Source organism: Chaetura pelagica, unplaced genomic scaffold (assembly GCF_000747805.2).
Source record: "Chaetura pelagica isolate M959 unplaced genomic scaffold, ChaPel_1.0 scaffold193, whole genome shotgun sequence".
NCBI classification, from domain to species: Eukaryota; Metazoa; Chordata; class Aves; order Apodiformes; family Apodidae; genus Chaetura; species Chaetura pelagica.
In genome coordinates this window covers 576,175-590,326 of record NW_009952562.1, presented here as the reverse complement: position 1 = coordinate 590,326, position 14,152 = coordinate 576,175, and the positions used below count along the sequence as shown (strand labels likewise).

The 14,152-nt window shown below is 50.9% G+C and overlaps 1 protein-coding gene across 1 annotated transcript in view; it reads left to right on the top strand.

Annotated features, from left to right (window-relative positions):
* The window catches only part of PRPF8 (pre-mRNA processing factor 8), a 27,766-nt gene that overhangs the window by 7,541 nt on the left and 6,073 nt on the right, over positions 1-14,152 (top strand). The window contains exons 2-30 of the mRNA XM_009993312.1: positions 493-657; positions 748-966; positions 1,860-2,072; positions 2,335-2,460; positions 2,538-2,643; positions 3,095-3,285; positions 3,700-3,819; positions 3,894-4,083; positions 4,261-4,380; positions 4,691-4,825; positions 4,937-5,066; positions 5,519-5,715; positions 5,823-6,029; positions 6,109-6,272; positions 6,631-6,757; positions 6,876-7,068; positions 7,394-7,581; positions 7,845-8,083; positions 8,807-8,953; positions 9,167-9,377; positions 9,684-9,800; positions 9,887-10,134; positions 10,321-10,500; positions 10,965-11,100; positions 11,548-11,717; positions 11,990-12,119; positions 12,302-12,448; positions 12,691-12,851; positions 13,461-13,652. Of these exons, the coding sequence (XP_009991614.1) occupies positions 493-657; positions 748-966; positions 1,860-2,072; positions 2,335-2,460; positions 2,538-2,643; positions 3,095-3,285; positions 3,700-3,819; positions 3,894-4,083; positions 4,261-4,380; positions 4,691-4,825; positions 4,937-5,066; positions 5,519-5,715; positions 5,823-6,029; positions 6,109-6,272; positions 6,631-6,757; positions 6,876-7,068; positions 7,394-7,581; positions 7,845-8,083; positions 8,807-8,953; positions 9,167-9,377; positions 9,684-9,800; positions 9,887-10,134; positions 10,321-10,500; positions 10,965-11,100; positions 11,548-11,717; positions 11,990-12,119; positions 12,302-12,448; positions 12,691-12,851; positions 13,461-13,652 (4,869 nt within the window). The remainder of the gene's footprint in view (positions 1-492; positions 658-747; positions 967-1,859; positions 2,073-2,334; positions 2,461-2,537; positions 2,644-3,094; positions 3,286-3,699; positions 3,820-3,893; positions 4,084-4,260; positions 4,381-4,690; positions 4,826-4,936; positions 5,067-5,518; positions 5,716-5,822; positions 6,030-6,108; positions 6,273-6,630; positions 6,758-6,875; positions 7,069-7,393; positions 7,582-7,844; positions 8,084-8,806; positions 8,954-9,166; positions 9,378-9,683; positions 9,801-9,886; positions 10,135-10,320; positions 10,501-10,964; positions 11,101-11,547; positions 11,718-11,989; positions 12,120-12,301; positions 12,449-12,690; positions 12,852-13,460; positions 13,653-14,152) is intronic.

The following is a 14,152-nucleotide window of genomic DNA, read 5'->3' as shown; positions in this document are numbered from 1 at the left end:
TGGCTGCGGGTGGCAAACGGCTCCGGGTCCGGGGGGGTGGGGTGGTCGTTGTGCTGGGGCAGCAGCGCAGGGAGGAGCGTGCAGGGGAAGCTCTTGCTTTGTATTTATGAGAAGAACATGACACGTTACCTCAGGAATTGGGGGGAGATGTCGAGTAGGCAGCTCATGGGGTGTTTGGTGTGATTGTGAAGGGCTGTGGGTGGTGCTCTGCTCTCTGGGCTCAGAGCTGGCTCGGGCAGCTCAGCATCCAGGTGCTAACTCACCACTACCCACCAAAACTCCAGACACTCATTTTAAAGTCCTTCTTTGTAACATTTGTGGCAGTCTCTCAGAAGCCAAACCAGGAGGAAACCTCTTCATGCACGATGCATGAAGCAGAGGACAGGACAGGCAGCCTGTGGATGAGCAGTTCTCACACAGGAAGGGTGTAGTTGGGCTCAGGACAGATGGACAGCTGTTCCAACCCTGATTTCTATGGATTTGTGATTGCAGTGCTCTGAAGTACATGCCTCATGCAGTTCTGAAGCTCTTGGAGAACATGCCCATGCCCTGGGAGCAGATCAGGGATGTTCCAGTCCTGTACCACATCACGGGCGCCATCTCCTTCGTCAACGAGATCCCCTGGGTCATAGAGCCTGTGTACATTGCCCAGTGGGGGTGAGTCCCTTCTCCCTGCACCCTGCTGGGAGCTCAGGCTCATCCACCCACAGCAAAAATGGTGTTTGACCCTCTCTGGGTCTCTGCCAGGTCGATGTGGATTATGATGAGGCGAGAGAAGAGGGATCGGCGCCACTTCAAGAGGATGAGGTTCCCCCCGTTTGATGATGAGGAACCCCCTCTGGATTATGCTGATAACATCCTGGATGTGGAGCCTCTGGAAGCAATTCAGCTGGAGCTGGATCCAGAGGAGGATGCCCCTGTGCTGGACTGGTTCTATGACCACCAGCCACTGAAAGACAACAGGAAGTACGTGCCTCCCTGCTTCACTGGGAGGGGAAAATCCCACCGTTATGCACTACAGAAATTACCTGTACCTGGTGTATGACATTTGGTAGGATAGTGGTGTTGGTGGGGAGAGAAAAACCTTTCCCTCAAGGATGGGAGGGAGAACCTGACTGCTCTAAAGCTGTTCCTCTATCTTTGGTGTCCAGTGAGGCCAAACGAGGCCTTTCCCCTCATATTTAAGACTCAGTTTGTCAGGGTGCTGGGCCACCTCACTTAAACTATATTATTACCTAGAAGAGTACCAGATGATGTCTGAGGTTCCTTCCAATCTGGCATTCTCTCTGTCCAGGAGGACCTGAAGGGAGCTGGCATTCTCTCTGTCCAGGAGGACCTGAAGAGGGTCAAGGAAAGCTGAGGAGGGGCTTTTTACCAGAAAGGGCAGAGTCCAGGAAAGCTGGGGAAGGGCTTTTTACCAGAAAGGGCAGAGGTAGGACAAGGGGTCATGGTTTTAAACTGAGAGGAGATTCAGGTTAGACATCAGGAAGAAATTCTTCCCCATGAGGTCCCTAAGGCACTGGAATAGGTTGCCCAGGGAGGTTGTGGAAGCCTGTTGAGTTGTATTTGCTCAGAGTGCACATACATGCCAAAGGCTCTTGAAAGTGACTTCATGTGTGTGTCCCTTTGGACACAGAGGTGGAGAGGAGCTGGAGCAGTCAGTGTTTCTGGGCAGGTGTCATCCATAACGGTCTCCAGTCCTACAGCCCTTTTTTCAGCCTGCAGTGTCTCACATGTTGGCTGTCCTTGCTGTCTGCTGCTAGCAATGGCCAGCAGAAGGTGTTTTGTTACTTCTGGCCCTCGGGTGAAGGCCCAGGGGCCTCCTGGCTGAGCAGTGGGTGTCTGGGTGTCCTTGGCAGGTATGTGAACGGCTCGACCTACCAGCGCTGGCAGTTCACCCTGCCCATGATGTCCACCCTCTACCGCCTGGCCAACCAGCTCCTCACTGACCTGGTGGATGACAACTACTTCTATTTGTTTGACCTGAAAGCCTTTTTCACCTCCAAGGCCCTGAACATGGCTATTCCTGGAGGCCCCAAGTTCGAGCCTCTGGTTAGAGACATCAATCTTCAGTAAGTGCTGGGTTTGGGAGGGAAGAGAAGTGGTTATCTGGGAAAAGGACTGGGAAGGATAAGGTGTTATCCCATGTCTTGCCTTGCATGAGCTATTCCTGGTGTCCACTCTCTGCAGCATTAATTTAGTGCTTGCTGCTTTGGGCACTGTATTGTCAGTGTGAAGAGGAAGCTAAAGAAAAGTACTGATATGTTTTCACTCATGAATGTCTGTCTGTCCCCCTGAGTGCTCACCTCACAGTCTCTCTTTGTCTCACTTGAGGGATGAAGACTGGAATGAATTTAATGACATCAACAAGATAATCATCAGGCAGCCCATCAGGACAGAGTACAAAATCGCTTTCCCCTACTTGTACAACAACCTGCCCCACCATGTCCACCTCACCTGGTGAGTGCAGGAGCCTCAGGAGCTGGGGGAGGAGGGAAAGGTTGTCAGGCTGCTCTCACACACACTTTGTGTTCCAGGTACCACACTCCAAATGTGGTTTTCATTAAAACAGAAGATCCTGATCTCCCAGCTTTTTATTTCGACCCGTTGATCAACCCCATTTCACACAGACATTCTGTCAAGGTGAGTCACTGCCCAGGGCTGAGGTGAACCCTGTGTGTGGAGGTGATGGGGCTTTAGCAGCTTCTTTCTGTAACCTTGCTTCTGATGGTGGCACACAGGCTTGGGTATTTCAGGAGAAAGCCCTTACTCCAGAAAAGCCACAGTAGTCATTTGTAGTTTTTCTGCTTCTGGAGTTGCACCAAGCTGTCTCTTTTGGTCTCTGTAAGATAAAACCCAGTGTGTAATTAATTGATATTTTAGAGTCTTCTGGTAAGTTATGGATCTTTCTGGTTGCTCTTGTGGTCAGGGAGCTGCCATCTCATGAGTTACCTCCATAACACCCAGCTGAGGGTCTAGTGGCCAACACTCAGCACTGTCACACACCTACCATCAGAGCAAGGACATGGATTTTACTTGGTTAACTCTGAGCTGAAGCAACCAGAGAACAGCTGTTGGTGTTTGTGCCTTTCAGAGCCAGGAACCATTGCCTGATGATGATGAAGAGTTTGAGTTGCCAGAGTTTGTGGAACCTTTCCTGAAGGATACCCCACTCTACACTGATAACACAGCCAATGGCATTGCCCTGCTCTGGGCCCCACGGCCCTTCAACTTGAGGTCTGGGAGGACTAGAAGGGCTCTTGATATCCCCCTGGTGAAGAACTGGTGAGTTCTTTCCTGAGGGAAGGGGGGTTCTAGTGATCAGGACATTATTATCTTGTTACAATGAAAATATGAGAGTGCTGGGGAGGGACTTTTGACAAGGGCTTGTAGTGAGAGGACAGTGAGGGTGGTTAGACACTGGAACAGGTTGCCTAGAGAAGCTGTGGCTGCCCCATCCCTGGAAGTGTTCAAGGCTGGGCGGGGCTTGGAGCAGCCTGGGCTGGTGGGAGGTGTCCCTGCCCATGCAGGGGGGTTGGGACTGGATGGTCTTAAAGGTCCCTTCCAAACCAAACCATTCTATGTTCCTATGAAGTAAAGAGATTCTATGGTGCCTGGTTCTTAGGGGTTTTAGGAGATTATGTGGAGCTTTAGTGTTCTCCACGTTGCCTGAGGAGTTGAAAGGTGGCTTGTCCCCAGGTACCGCGAGCACTGCCCAGCCGGGCAGCCGGTGAAGGTGCGCGTCTCCTACCAGAAGCTACTGAAGTACTATGTTCTGAATGCACTCAAGCACAGACCCCCCAAGGCCCAGAAGAAGAGGTACGTGGGGGTCTGCTCGGTGGGGAGCTGCTGCTCTGCTGGGCCTTCAGCTCACCAGTCTCTCCTCTATCCAGGTACCTGTTCCGCTCCTTCAAGGCTACCAAGTTTTTTCAGTCGACGAAGCTGGACTGGGTGGAAGTGGGTCTGCAGGTGTGTCGCCAGGGCTACAACATGCTGAACCTGCTGATCCACAGGAAGAACCTGAACTACCTGCACTTGGATTACAACTTCAACCTGAAGCCCGTGAAGACCCTCACCACCAAGGTACCATGTCCTGTCTTACTCAAGAGTAAAGTTCACTTGAAGATCGTTAAGTAGCTGCTGTGGTAAGACAGGCCATGGTATCTGAGCTGTTCCCTTGATGTGCAGACAGACCAAGCTGGAGCTGTTTCACTCCTACATAACATTGTTACATAAATCCTGGATTTTTGTCTCTTCCAGGAAAGGAAAAAATCCCGTTTTGGGAATGCTTTCCATCTGTGCCGGGAGGTTCTGCGGCTGACAAAGCTGGTGGTGGACAGTCACGTGCAGTACAGGCTGGGCAACGTGGATGCCTTTCAGGTAGGCTCTGGTTTTTTTTGAAAGGTGAGGAGTGGAAGTGAGAGGAGAAGTGGAGTATCTGGGGAGGCTTATCCAGGACAAAATGTCTGAATGTTGAGGTGTAATGGAGAAGAAGGGAAAAAAGGGAAACAACCAGCCTTGTGGGAGATTCTGCTTTTATCCCAGGTCGTGAGAATTGATCATTGTGTGAGTCAGTGTTGGGAGCTTTGTGTGGCCTCACATGCTCTGCTCCTGGCTGTAGAACAAACCTGGCCCCTTGGGGCAATGGATGCAGGGTTGGTTCTTACCTCTGGCTGCTCCTGTGTTTCAGCTGGCAGATGGTTTGCAGTACATCTTTGCCCATGTGGGGCAGCTGACAGGAATGTACCGGTACAAGTACAAACTGATGAGGCAGATTCGGATGTGCAAGGACCTGAAACATCTCATCTACTACAGGTTTAACACAGTAAGTTCCACCTTTCCATGTGGTGGTGACCCCACGTAAACTGAGCAACAAAGGAGGGACTCTGGAATGTCAGTAAGTGACCCAGCTCTTACTGTGTCTCTGTTCTTCCAGGGGCCTGTGGGCAAAGGTCCTGGCTGTGGCTTCTGGGCTCCAGGCTGGAGAGTGTGGCTGTTCTTCATGAGGGGCATCACCCCACTGCTGGAACGCTGGCTGGGGAATCTGCTGGCCAGGCAGTTTGAAGGTCAGTTCCCTGTGTGCACCCTGGGCTTGGGAGTTGGGTGTGGTAGAGATTCATCTTCTTTGCTTGCCAGCTCCAGTTTTCTCTTCCAAGTGATGGTCTGTATCCATGTCAATCCCAAGAACTATTGACCATTTTAGGGTTCTTATGAGACCAGTGCCCCCAGTATAAGTTCTGAATGGAAGTGGGATTCCTTGCTCCATAGCATGATGGGGTCCACAACCTCCTACTCATCTAACTCCTCAGTAGTGTTGTGGCAGTGTGATTTCTTCAGACATAGAATCGTAGAATGGCTTTGGTTGGAAGGGATCTTAAAGATCTTCAGATCAAATCCCCCTGCACGGGCAGGGACACTCCCTGCTAGAAATCCTGCACCTCCCTGCACTCCCCTCTCAGGAAGAAGAGCAGCACTGCCCAGTAATATCAGAACTTCTGGAGCACTTTGCTTTTTCCAGGCCGTCACTCGAAGGGTGTAGCCAAGACTGTCACCAAGCAGCGTGTGGAGTCCCACTTTGACCTGGAGCTGAGGGCAGCTGTGATGCATGACATTCTGGACATGATGCCAGAAGGAATCAAACAGAACAAGGCCAGAACCATCTTGCAGCACCTGAGTGAGGCCTGGCGCTGCTGGAAGGCCAATATCCCCTGGAAGGTGAGTCTGTCACTTGGCCTTTTGGTTCAGTTTTAACATCTCCAAGAACAACTTCCCTTGTGATGGTTCCCACTCCCTGCCTGCCTCAAGTTCCTGTCCTTCCCCAGGTGCCAGGGCTGCCAACTCCTATTGAGAACATGATCCTGAGGTACGTGAAGGCCAAAGCTGACTGGTGGACAAACACAGCTCACTACAACAGGGAGCGCATCCGCCGCGGCGCCACTGTCGACAAAACTGTCTGTAAGAAGAACCTGGGCCGCCTGACCAGGCTCTACCTAAAAGCTGAGCAGGAACGGCAGCACAATTACTTGAAGGTACTTCTGACCTGCCCAAATTGCTGCTGTTTTCATGAAAAAGCTTTCACTGACTCATGCTGGTGGTGTGGTTCTGCAGGATGGGCCCTACATCACTGCGGAGGAGGCTGTCGCTGTGTACACGACCACAGTGCACTGGCTGGAAAGCAGGAGGTTCTCCCCCATTCCCTTCCCCCCACTGTCCTACAAGCATGACACCAAGTTGCTCATATTAGCCCTGGAGAGACTGAAGGAAGCCTACAGGTGAGCAGTGGGAAGTGGTTGGGTTCTGCAAGGCACGTCTGTACTGGGAAAGGCTGCCTGGAGATGGTTTTTTACCCATTATTCATGGAATTGGGAATATCATAGCATATTACCTGATGGTGAAGGCTGTAGGTTCTGGTTCTGACAAGGGGTTTGTGGTGTTGGCTGGGGTTTCCTCATAAACTCTGCCACTTGGGGCAAAAGTGATGCTGTGCTTCTGAGCTTGGGCGTGTGGATTGGGAAGAGTTAAAGGTCTTGTCGTGGTCTGCTTGGGTTGACGGGATCTTTCATCATTTTAACACAGCAGCCATGAATTTGTTCATGCTTGGGTGCATGACGTGCTCTTTCTCTCCTTCAGTGTCAAGTCTCGCCTGAATCAGTCTCAGAGAGAGGAGCTGGGCTTGATTGAGCAGGCTTATGATAATCCTCATGAAGCTCTGTCCAGGATCAAACGACACCTTCTGACTCAGAGAGCCTTCAAGGAGGTGAGTGTCCTGAAAGCCAGGCCATACTGAAAGTTAAGTTGTGTTCAGGAACTAAATGGCACCAAGGCTTTGTGTTCTCTGTCAGCTACAAGCCTGAGTTTATCCACTTCTTTTTCAGGTGGGTATTGAGTTCATGGATCTCTACAGCCACTTGGTTCCTGTGTATGATGTTGAGCCCTTGGAGAAGATCACAGATGCTTATTTGGATCAGTACTTGTGGTATGAGGCTGATAAGCGACGACTTTTCCCTCCGTGGATCAAACCTGCTGACACAGAACCTCCTCCACTGCTGGTGTACAAGTGGTGCCAAGGTTAGTGGGGTCTTGTGTTCCATGCAAACTCATTTCTTGAGTTTGCTTCCTACAAGTTCTCTTGGGAGCTGAGTTTTTATGTTTGCAATCAACAGCTGTTACATTAAAAGGCTGTATTTTGTGGGTTAATACATGGATATACTGGAGGAGAAGAACTTCCATAGCATTTGTGGTTGGTTACATATTTCTGTTCCAGTTTTTGGTTAGACTGGAAGGACCTGAGGCTGAAAACGAGACATTACAGGAAATAGGCTGATTTCCTGCACCCAGAAGGGTTCTTCTGCACTTTGATCTGTCAGGTAACATAACAAACTTGTCTCCTCAGGCATTAATAATCTGCAAGACGTTTGGGAAACAAGTGAAGGTGAATGCAACGTGATGCTGGAATCTCGATTTGAGAAGATGTATGAGAAGATTGACCTGACATTGCTCAACAGGCTCCTGCGTCTCATTGTTGACCACAACATTGCTGACTACATGACAGCCAAGAACAACGTGGTGATCAACTACAAGGTGAGGATTGCTGTCAGGAAAGGGGGTGTGGAGTGTGAAGTGGGGTGTCAGGAAAGGGGGTGTGGAGTGTGAAGTGAAAGGGGGTGTGGAGTGTGAAGTGGACAGTTTTTGGACCCATGGGGGAGAAGGATTCAAGACTTGCCAGAGAAAGAAGTGATGAGGGAATAAGAAACCCCCCTGGGTCCTGCTAAAGAGCAGCTGCTGAGCTAAAAGATCTCTGATGTGTTGTGACAGGTTCTCACAATTCCCCTTCCTTTCCTCAGGACATGAATCACACCAACTCCTATGGCATTATTCGTGGGCTGCAGTTTGCTTCCTTCATTGTCCAGTATTATGGGCTGGTGATGGACCTGCTGGTGCTGGGTCTGCACCGTGCCAGTGAAATGGCTGGACCTCCCCAGATGCCAAATGACTTCCTCAGCTTCCAGGACATCGCCACCGAGGTGGCCCATCCCATCCGCCTCTTCTGCAGATACATCGACCGCATCCACATCTTCTTCAGGTGAGTCCCCCAGGTGGACTTCTGCTCTGACACCTTGCAGCAGGTGCTGGGAAAGTGGGAATTAATACACTCCTACTCCAAGCTTTTGTTCCCTTTGCCAAGAAGGATCAGGAGTACAGATTTCCCAGAACAACCCAGTGTCCACATGTCTCCTCTGGCTTTCTGAGTTTACTTTGTTGCTTCTCTATTGGGCGCGTGAGCTGCAGAAATGTCAAATGTTCAAGTGTTACAGGCTTCCCCCTGGTAAAATAAGCCTTTTCTGGCTTCTCAACAAGTGGACATCAAATTTTATGTCTGCTCATGGAAAGATAATGTGAATACTCATGGGTTGCTCTGTGCTAATCAAGCTGAAGCTCCCTTCAGTGGGAGGATACAGAAATTGGACAGTTCCCTTCAAAGGTGCTGGGGCAAACAGATGTCCACTGACAAGTCCTTATGTGTCTGGGCAGACTGGTGTCCTGAGAAGTTAGTCATAAAATCACAGGCTGGTTTGCATTGGAAGGGACCTTAAAGATCCTCAGGTTCCAACCTCCCTGCAGGCAGGGACACCTCCCACCAGCCCAGGTTGCTTCAAGCCCCATCCAACCTGCCCTTCAACGCTGCCAGGGATGGGGCAGCCACAGCTTCCCTGGGCAACCTTGCCCAAGGTCTCACCACCCTCACAGGGAATAATTTCTTCCTAATGTCCAACCTAAATGGAACTCCTCCTCTGTGCCTTCCCAGGTTTACAGCAGATGAGGCAAGAGACTTGATTCAGCGCTACCTGACAGAGCACCCAGACCCCAACAACGAGAACATTGTGGGCTACAACAACAAGAAGTGTTGGCCCCGGGATGCTCGGATGCGCCTCATGAAACACGACGTGAACCTGTAAGTGGTGCAACCTGGAGAAAACAGGGAGAGTGGGAAAAGTAGTGGTAAGAAATGGCTGTTGGAGATGGGTAGGCAGGTGCTCAGGAAGAAAAGTATGAAGAGATGAGGGGTCTGTGCTGGGATTCTGACAGTGAGGGGGGGTTGTGGAAACAATAGTTCTAGGAAAGCACTGAGAACTTGCGTGGTCACTGAGCACCTCTTGTTTTCCAGTGGCCGTGCTGTGTTCTGGGACATCAAGAACCGGTTGCCCCGGTCGGTCACCACGGTGCAGTGGGAGAACAGCTTCGTGTCTGTGTACAGCAAGGACAACCCCAACCTGCTCTTCAACATGTGTGGCTTCGAGTGCCGCATCTTGCCCAAGTGCCGCACCAGCTACGAGGAGTTCACCCACAAGGATGGTGTCTGGAACCTGCAGAATGAGGTAGGGTGAGGGTTGGATGGAGCAGTCCCTGTTTTGTCCACACCTGCTGTCAAATATACCTGCCTGGGGGTGACTAGCAGGACGTGTTTGCCAGCTGGGACCACCAGCAGGTGGAGTTAAAACTAACTGGGTGTGAACTTCCCTTCCTGAGAGAGATGAGAAATACTTACCCAGGACCTAGAACTCCTGCTGTTCAGCCTCTTCTCTCCCTGTGGTTCATAAGTGCCTGGTGGCAGGAGCTCACCTTACTGTCTGTATTGCAGAGAGGGCCCCCAGGAGATAACTGAGGTCCTTGTGCTCTTGCAGGTCACCAAGGAGCGCACGGCTCAGTGCTTCCTGCGAGTGGATGATGAGTCTATGCAGAGGTTTCACAACAGAGTGAGGCAGATCCTCATGGCATCAGGCTCCACAACCTTCACTAAGGTAAGGTGGGAGGATGGTGTGTGCCAGAGCTTCCTGCAGGTGCTTGGAGAATGGGCTGGGGCCTGATCCTTGGCTTTCCTTTCCAGATTGTCAATAAATGGAATACAGCTCTGATTGGCTTGATGACGTATTTCCGGGAGGCTGTTGTAAACACTCAGGAGCTGCTTGATTTGCTGGTGAAGTGTGAGAATAAAATCCAGACTCGAATCAAGATTGGTCTGAACTCCAAAATGCCCAGCCGTTTTCCACCGGTGGTCTTTTACACCCCTAAAGAGCTGGGGGGGCTTGGCATGCTCTCTATGGGCCACGTCCTCATCCCACAGTCTGACCTGAGGTGAGTTGTGCTGCTTTAATGCCTGCCTGGGTGGAAAGTTCTCTTAGGTGGTCTTTTCCATAAAGATATGCGAGAATGTTAAACCATGCTGTGCTATAAAGTGATGTTGTCTTTACAGTAGGTCGTAGAAGTGTGACCTGTGAAGTCCTGTTGCTCCTGCCTCAGTCTTGTGCTTCTTTGCTCCAGGTGGTCCAAGCAGACAGATGTTGGCATCACTCACTTCCGCTCAGGAATGAGTCATGAGGAGGACCAGCTCATCCCAAATTTGTATCGCTACATCCAGCCATGGGAAAGTGAATTCATTGACTCCCAGAGGGTGTGGGCAGAGTATGCCCTGAAGAGACAGGAGGCCATAGCCCAGAACAGGTGTGTCTCTGTGTGCAGTGAGATCTGTGTGTGAGAAGGGGCAGGGGTGTGAAGTCTTGCACTGCCTCGGGGCTCTGGAGACCTTGCTGGCCCTGTGATACCTGCCACAGGCTGCCTGCAAAGCTGCTGTCCTACCTCTGGAGGAGGAGGCGGCACTGCAAGTGGGAAGTGCCCCCATAGCACAGTTAGAGGGGAATGCTATGGCAGGTGGTGCCCGGAAAAGCTCACATCGGGCCCCCTTGCAGTTAGTTCTACACACTTTCAAGGGCAGGGCTTTTCTCTTGGCTTTTTGACATCAGTGTGATGGCTGTAGATACTTTGCTGAGCCTCAGTCCTTGGCGGTTCAGAACATCTCCTGGCAGAGCCCCAGAGGTCTGTGTTATGGCTGTCATCACCTGCACTACTCAGCAATGCATTGCTGGAAAACTGAGAGGTAACCAGCTCTGGGGACTTTTTTCCTTCAGGCGTCTGACGCTGGAGGATCTGGAGGACTCATGGGACAGGGGAATTCCTCGTATTAACACCCTTTTCCAGAAGGACCGGCACACCTTGGCTTATGATAAAGGATGGAGGGTCAGGACTGACTTCAAACAGTACCAGGTATTGACTGGGAATTTTCCTGCCTGAGTGGGAGGTTCTGACACCAGTTCCAGAAAATGTCCTAGACTGCAGTATCCTGGGGAGCACCACCCTTAGCACAGCCAACTATTAAGAAATCCATTCTTGAGAGGGTGGAAAAAGGTCCCAAAACAAACATTCCAAAATCTTACCTTGTAGTTAACAGTGGGAAAAGTGCCTTAGTGAAAGCCTGCAATGGTGGCTCTGCAGAAGGCCAGGCCCTGAAAGATACAAACATCTCAGTTTCTGCCAGAATTGCACAGTAGTGCTGCCTGAACTCGTGTTGTAGATGAGCTGTATCCTTTAGGACTAGAACATGAGGCTTCTTACTTGTTTGCTGATGTCACCATCATCTTGGTTCCTACAATCGTGCAGCCAGGTTAATGGATCTGAAGAGAAAGCTGCTCACTAGTGCTCTGTTGCCTGCAGGTCCTGAAGCAGAACCCCTTCTGGTGGACACATCAGCGCCACGATGGCAAACTCTGGAACCTGAACAACTACCGCACAGATATGATCCAGGCACTTGGTGGAGTGGAAGGGATCCTGGAGCACACTCTCTTCAAGGGCACCTACTTCCCCACTTGGGAGGGTCTGTTCTGGTAAGAGAAACCTTGAGTTGCACCTTACCTTGCACAGGGAGGAGTCCTTGGCTCAAGCTGTGCCTTTGTCATGAGCACACCATGTGGTTCAGTTGTGAGGGATCCTGGGAGTGGGCTGGAGCTGAACTTCATGCAAATCCATGGAACTTGCTTTGCATGAAGCAATGTTCCCTGCTCCCAGTGTCTCTGTTCCCTTCCTCTATTATATTTGGCCCATGGCAGTCAGTGGAGATGAGGGACATCTCATGCAATTGATTATCTGCCCTTTCTAGGGAGAAGGCCAGTGGCTTTGAGGAGTCCATGAAGTGGAAGAAGCTGACGAATGCCCAGAGATCGGGTTTGAACCAAATTCCAAACAGAAGATTCACCCTGTGGTGGTCTCCTACCATCAACAGAGCCAATGTAAGTGTCTGGACTTTGTGGCTGTAGGAGCTGCCACTGAAACTACAGCAGATCATGGATCTAACTAACTCTTCAGAACATCCCCTACAGATGAACTAAACCTCCTTGACTGTAACTGTTCTGTTGCCTAAGCTCCGTCAGTTGTGCTGTTGGATGTTCTCAAAGCTGCTTTTCCTTTGCAGGTGTACGTGGGGTTTCAGGTGCAGCTGGATTTGACAGGCATCTTCATGCATGGCAAGATCCCCACGCTGAAGATCTCCCTCATCCAGATTTTCCGAGCTCACTTGTGGCAGAAGATCCATGAGAGCATTGTCATGGATCTGTGTCAGGTGAGCAGGGTGTTAACTGGGTTTGTGTGTGGTATGTGTGTGCTCCTTGTGTACCAACAGCCTCCTGCCAGCAACAGGGATGGGCCCAGGGGTTGTAGCAGAGCTTCCCCTTCTCCAGCTATTTGACAGGGAAGGGGAAGAAATGTGAATCTCCTGGGTTGCCTGTTTAGTTGTGTGTTGGGGATAGATTGTTCAGCTGGGCTGTGTGACCACAGCTCACCTTTTGACTGCCTTTTCCTCAGGTGTTTGATCAAGAGCTGGATGCTCTGGAGATTGAGACAGTGCAGAAGGAGACAATCCATCCCAGGAAGTCATACAAGATGAATTCCTCCTGTGCAGATATCCTTCTTTTTGCTTCCTACAAGTGGAACGTGTCACGTCCATCACTGCTCGCAGATTCCAAGTGGGTGTTTCCCTTTTCCCTCTCCTTGCTCTTGCTGCAGACCAGACCTGTCATCTTGAGGGGGGTTGCTTTTCCCTGGGGACACGGGAGGACACAATCGCTCCTGGCAAAGCACAGGGCTCACTTGAGTAGATGTAGATGGTTGCTGCACCTCCTAGCACTGCCTTCTGCAGAGCATGAAGGTTCTTTGCTGCTGTTCTCTCCTCCAGTTGATCTTTCCTGAGCCAGAGCTCAGGAACTCTGAAGGGTTCTTCAGGAACCCCCACAAAGCTGTGCTGTCCCAGGGCCACAATCTGGCGTGAACTGAACATTTTTTGCACCCGTGTGCTGTGTTCAGTTCCACTGAATCCTCACTGGATGTTGGGTGAAGGAGATGACCCTCATGACTACACAGCAGAGGAGTAACTGTGCTGTTTTATTTGAGCCTGCAGCTGAACCCCACAGCCTGAGGGTTCCTCTTCAGACCTTCTGCTTTCAGCAGAGCAGCCAAGGACAGTGGGCAGGCAGGGGCTGGCTTCAGTGTTCATGCCTGGTGTCAAAGACATGCAGCATCTGCAGGAGAGTTTTGTGCAAGATGAAGTAGTTCTGGCTTGCTTTCTCCTCTCTCAGGGATGTGATGGATAGCACCACCACTCAGAAGTACTGGATAGACATCCAGCTGCGCTGGGGAGATTACGACTCCCACGACATCGAGCGCTACGCCAGAGCCAAGTTCCTGGACTACACTACAGACAACATGAGCATCTATCCCTCTCCCACTGGTGTGCTCATTGCCATTGATCTGGCCTATAACTTGCACAGGTGAGATCTGCACCTTCTGTATTTCAACTGGAGTTGGTGGTTGGTGGCTGTGTCCTAGTGTGTCTCCAAACTGGGTTATGCTCCAGGCAGGAGGGTGAGGGGAGAAGGCAGAAGCTGGCACTGCACAGTGGGTTAAGGCATCTAGACAGTTATTTCAGGTTGCTCAATGTCTGCTTGTCCAATAATAATAATTCCTTTTTCCTAGCTCACTAATAATTTGTTTTCTCATAAGATTTTGGTCAGACTGTTCTTGGAGCTGAAGGACAGGCCTTGTTTCAAGGCCCCCCACAAGAGGGGACAAACTGTTCTTCACTGGAAGACTAGGGAAAATCCCAGCAAGCAGCCCTCTGCTCCAGTGTGCTTGTTAGAGAATATGTAGGCTCCCTGGGAGTGTAGCAAGAGTGTGCTGTGGCTTCACACTGAGAGGGGGGGTGTAGGGAGCAGCTGTAGATGAGCAGCCCATGAGTGCATCACGGAAGCCACCCAGTGGTGTTCAGCAG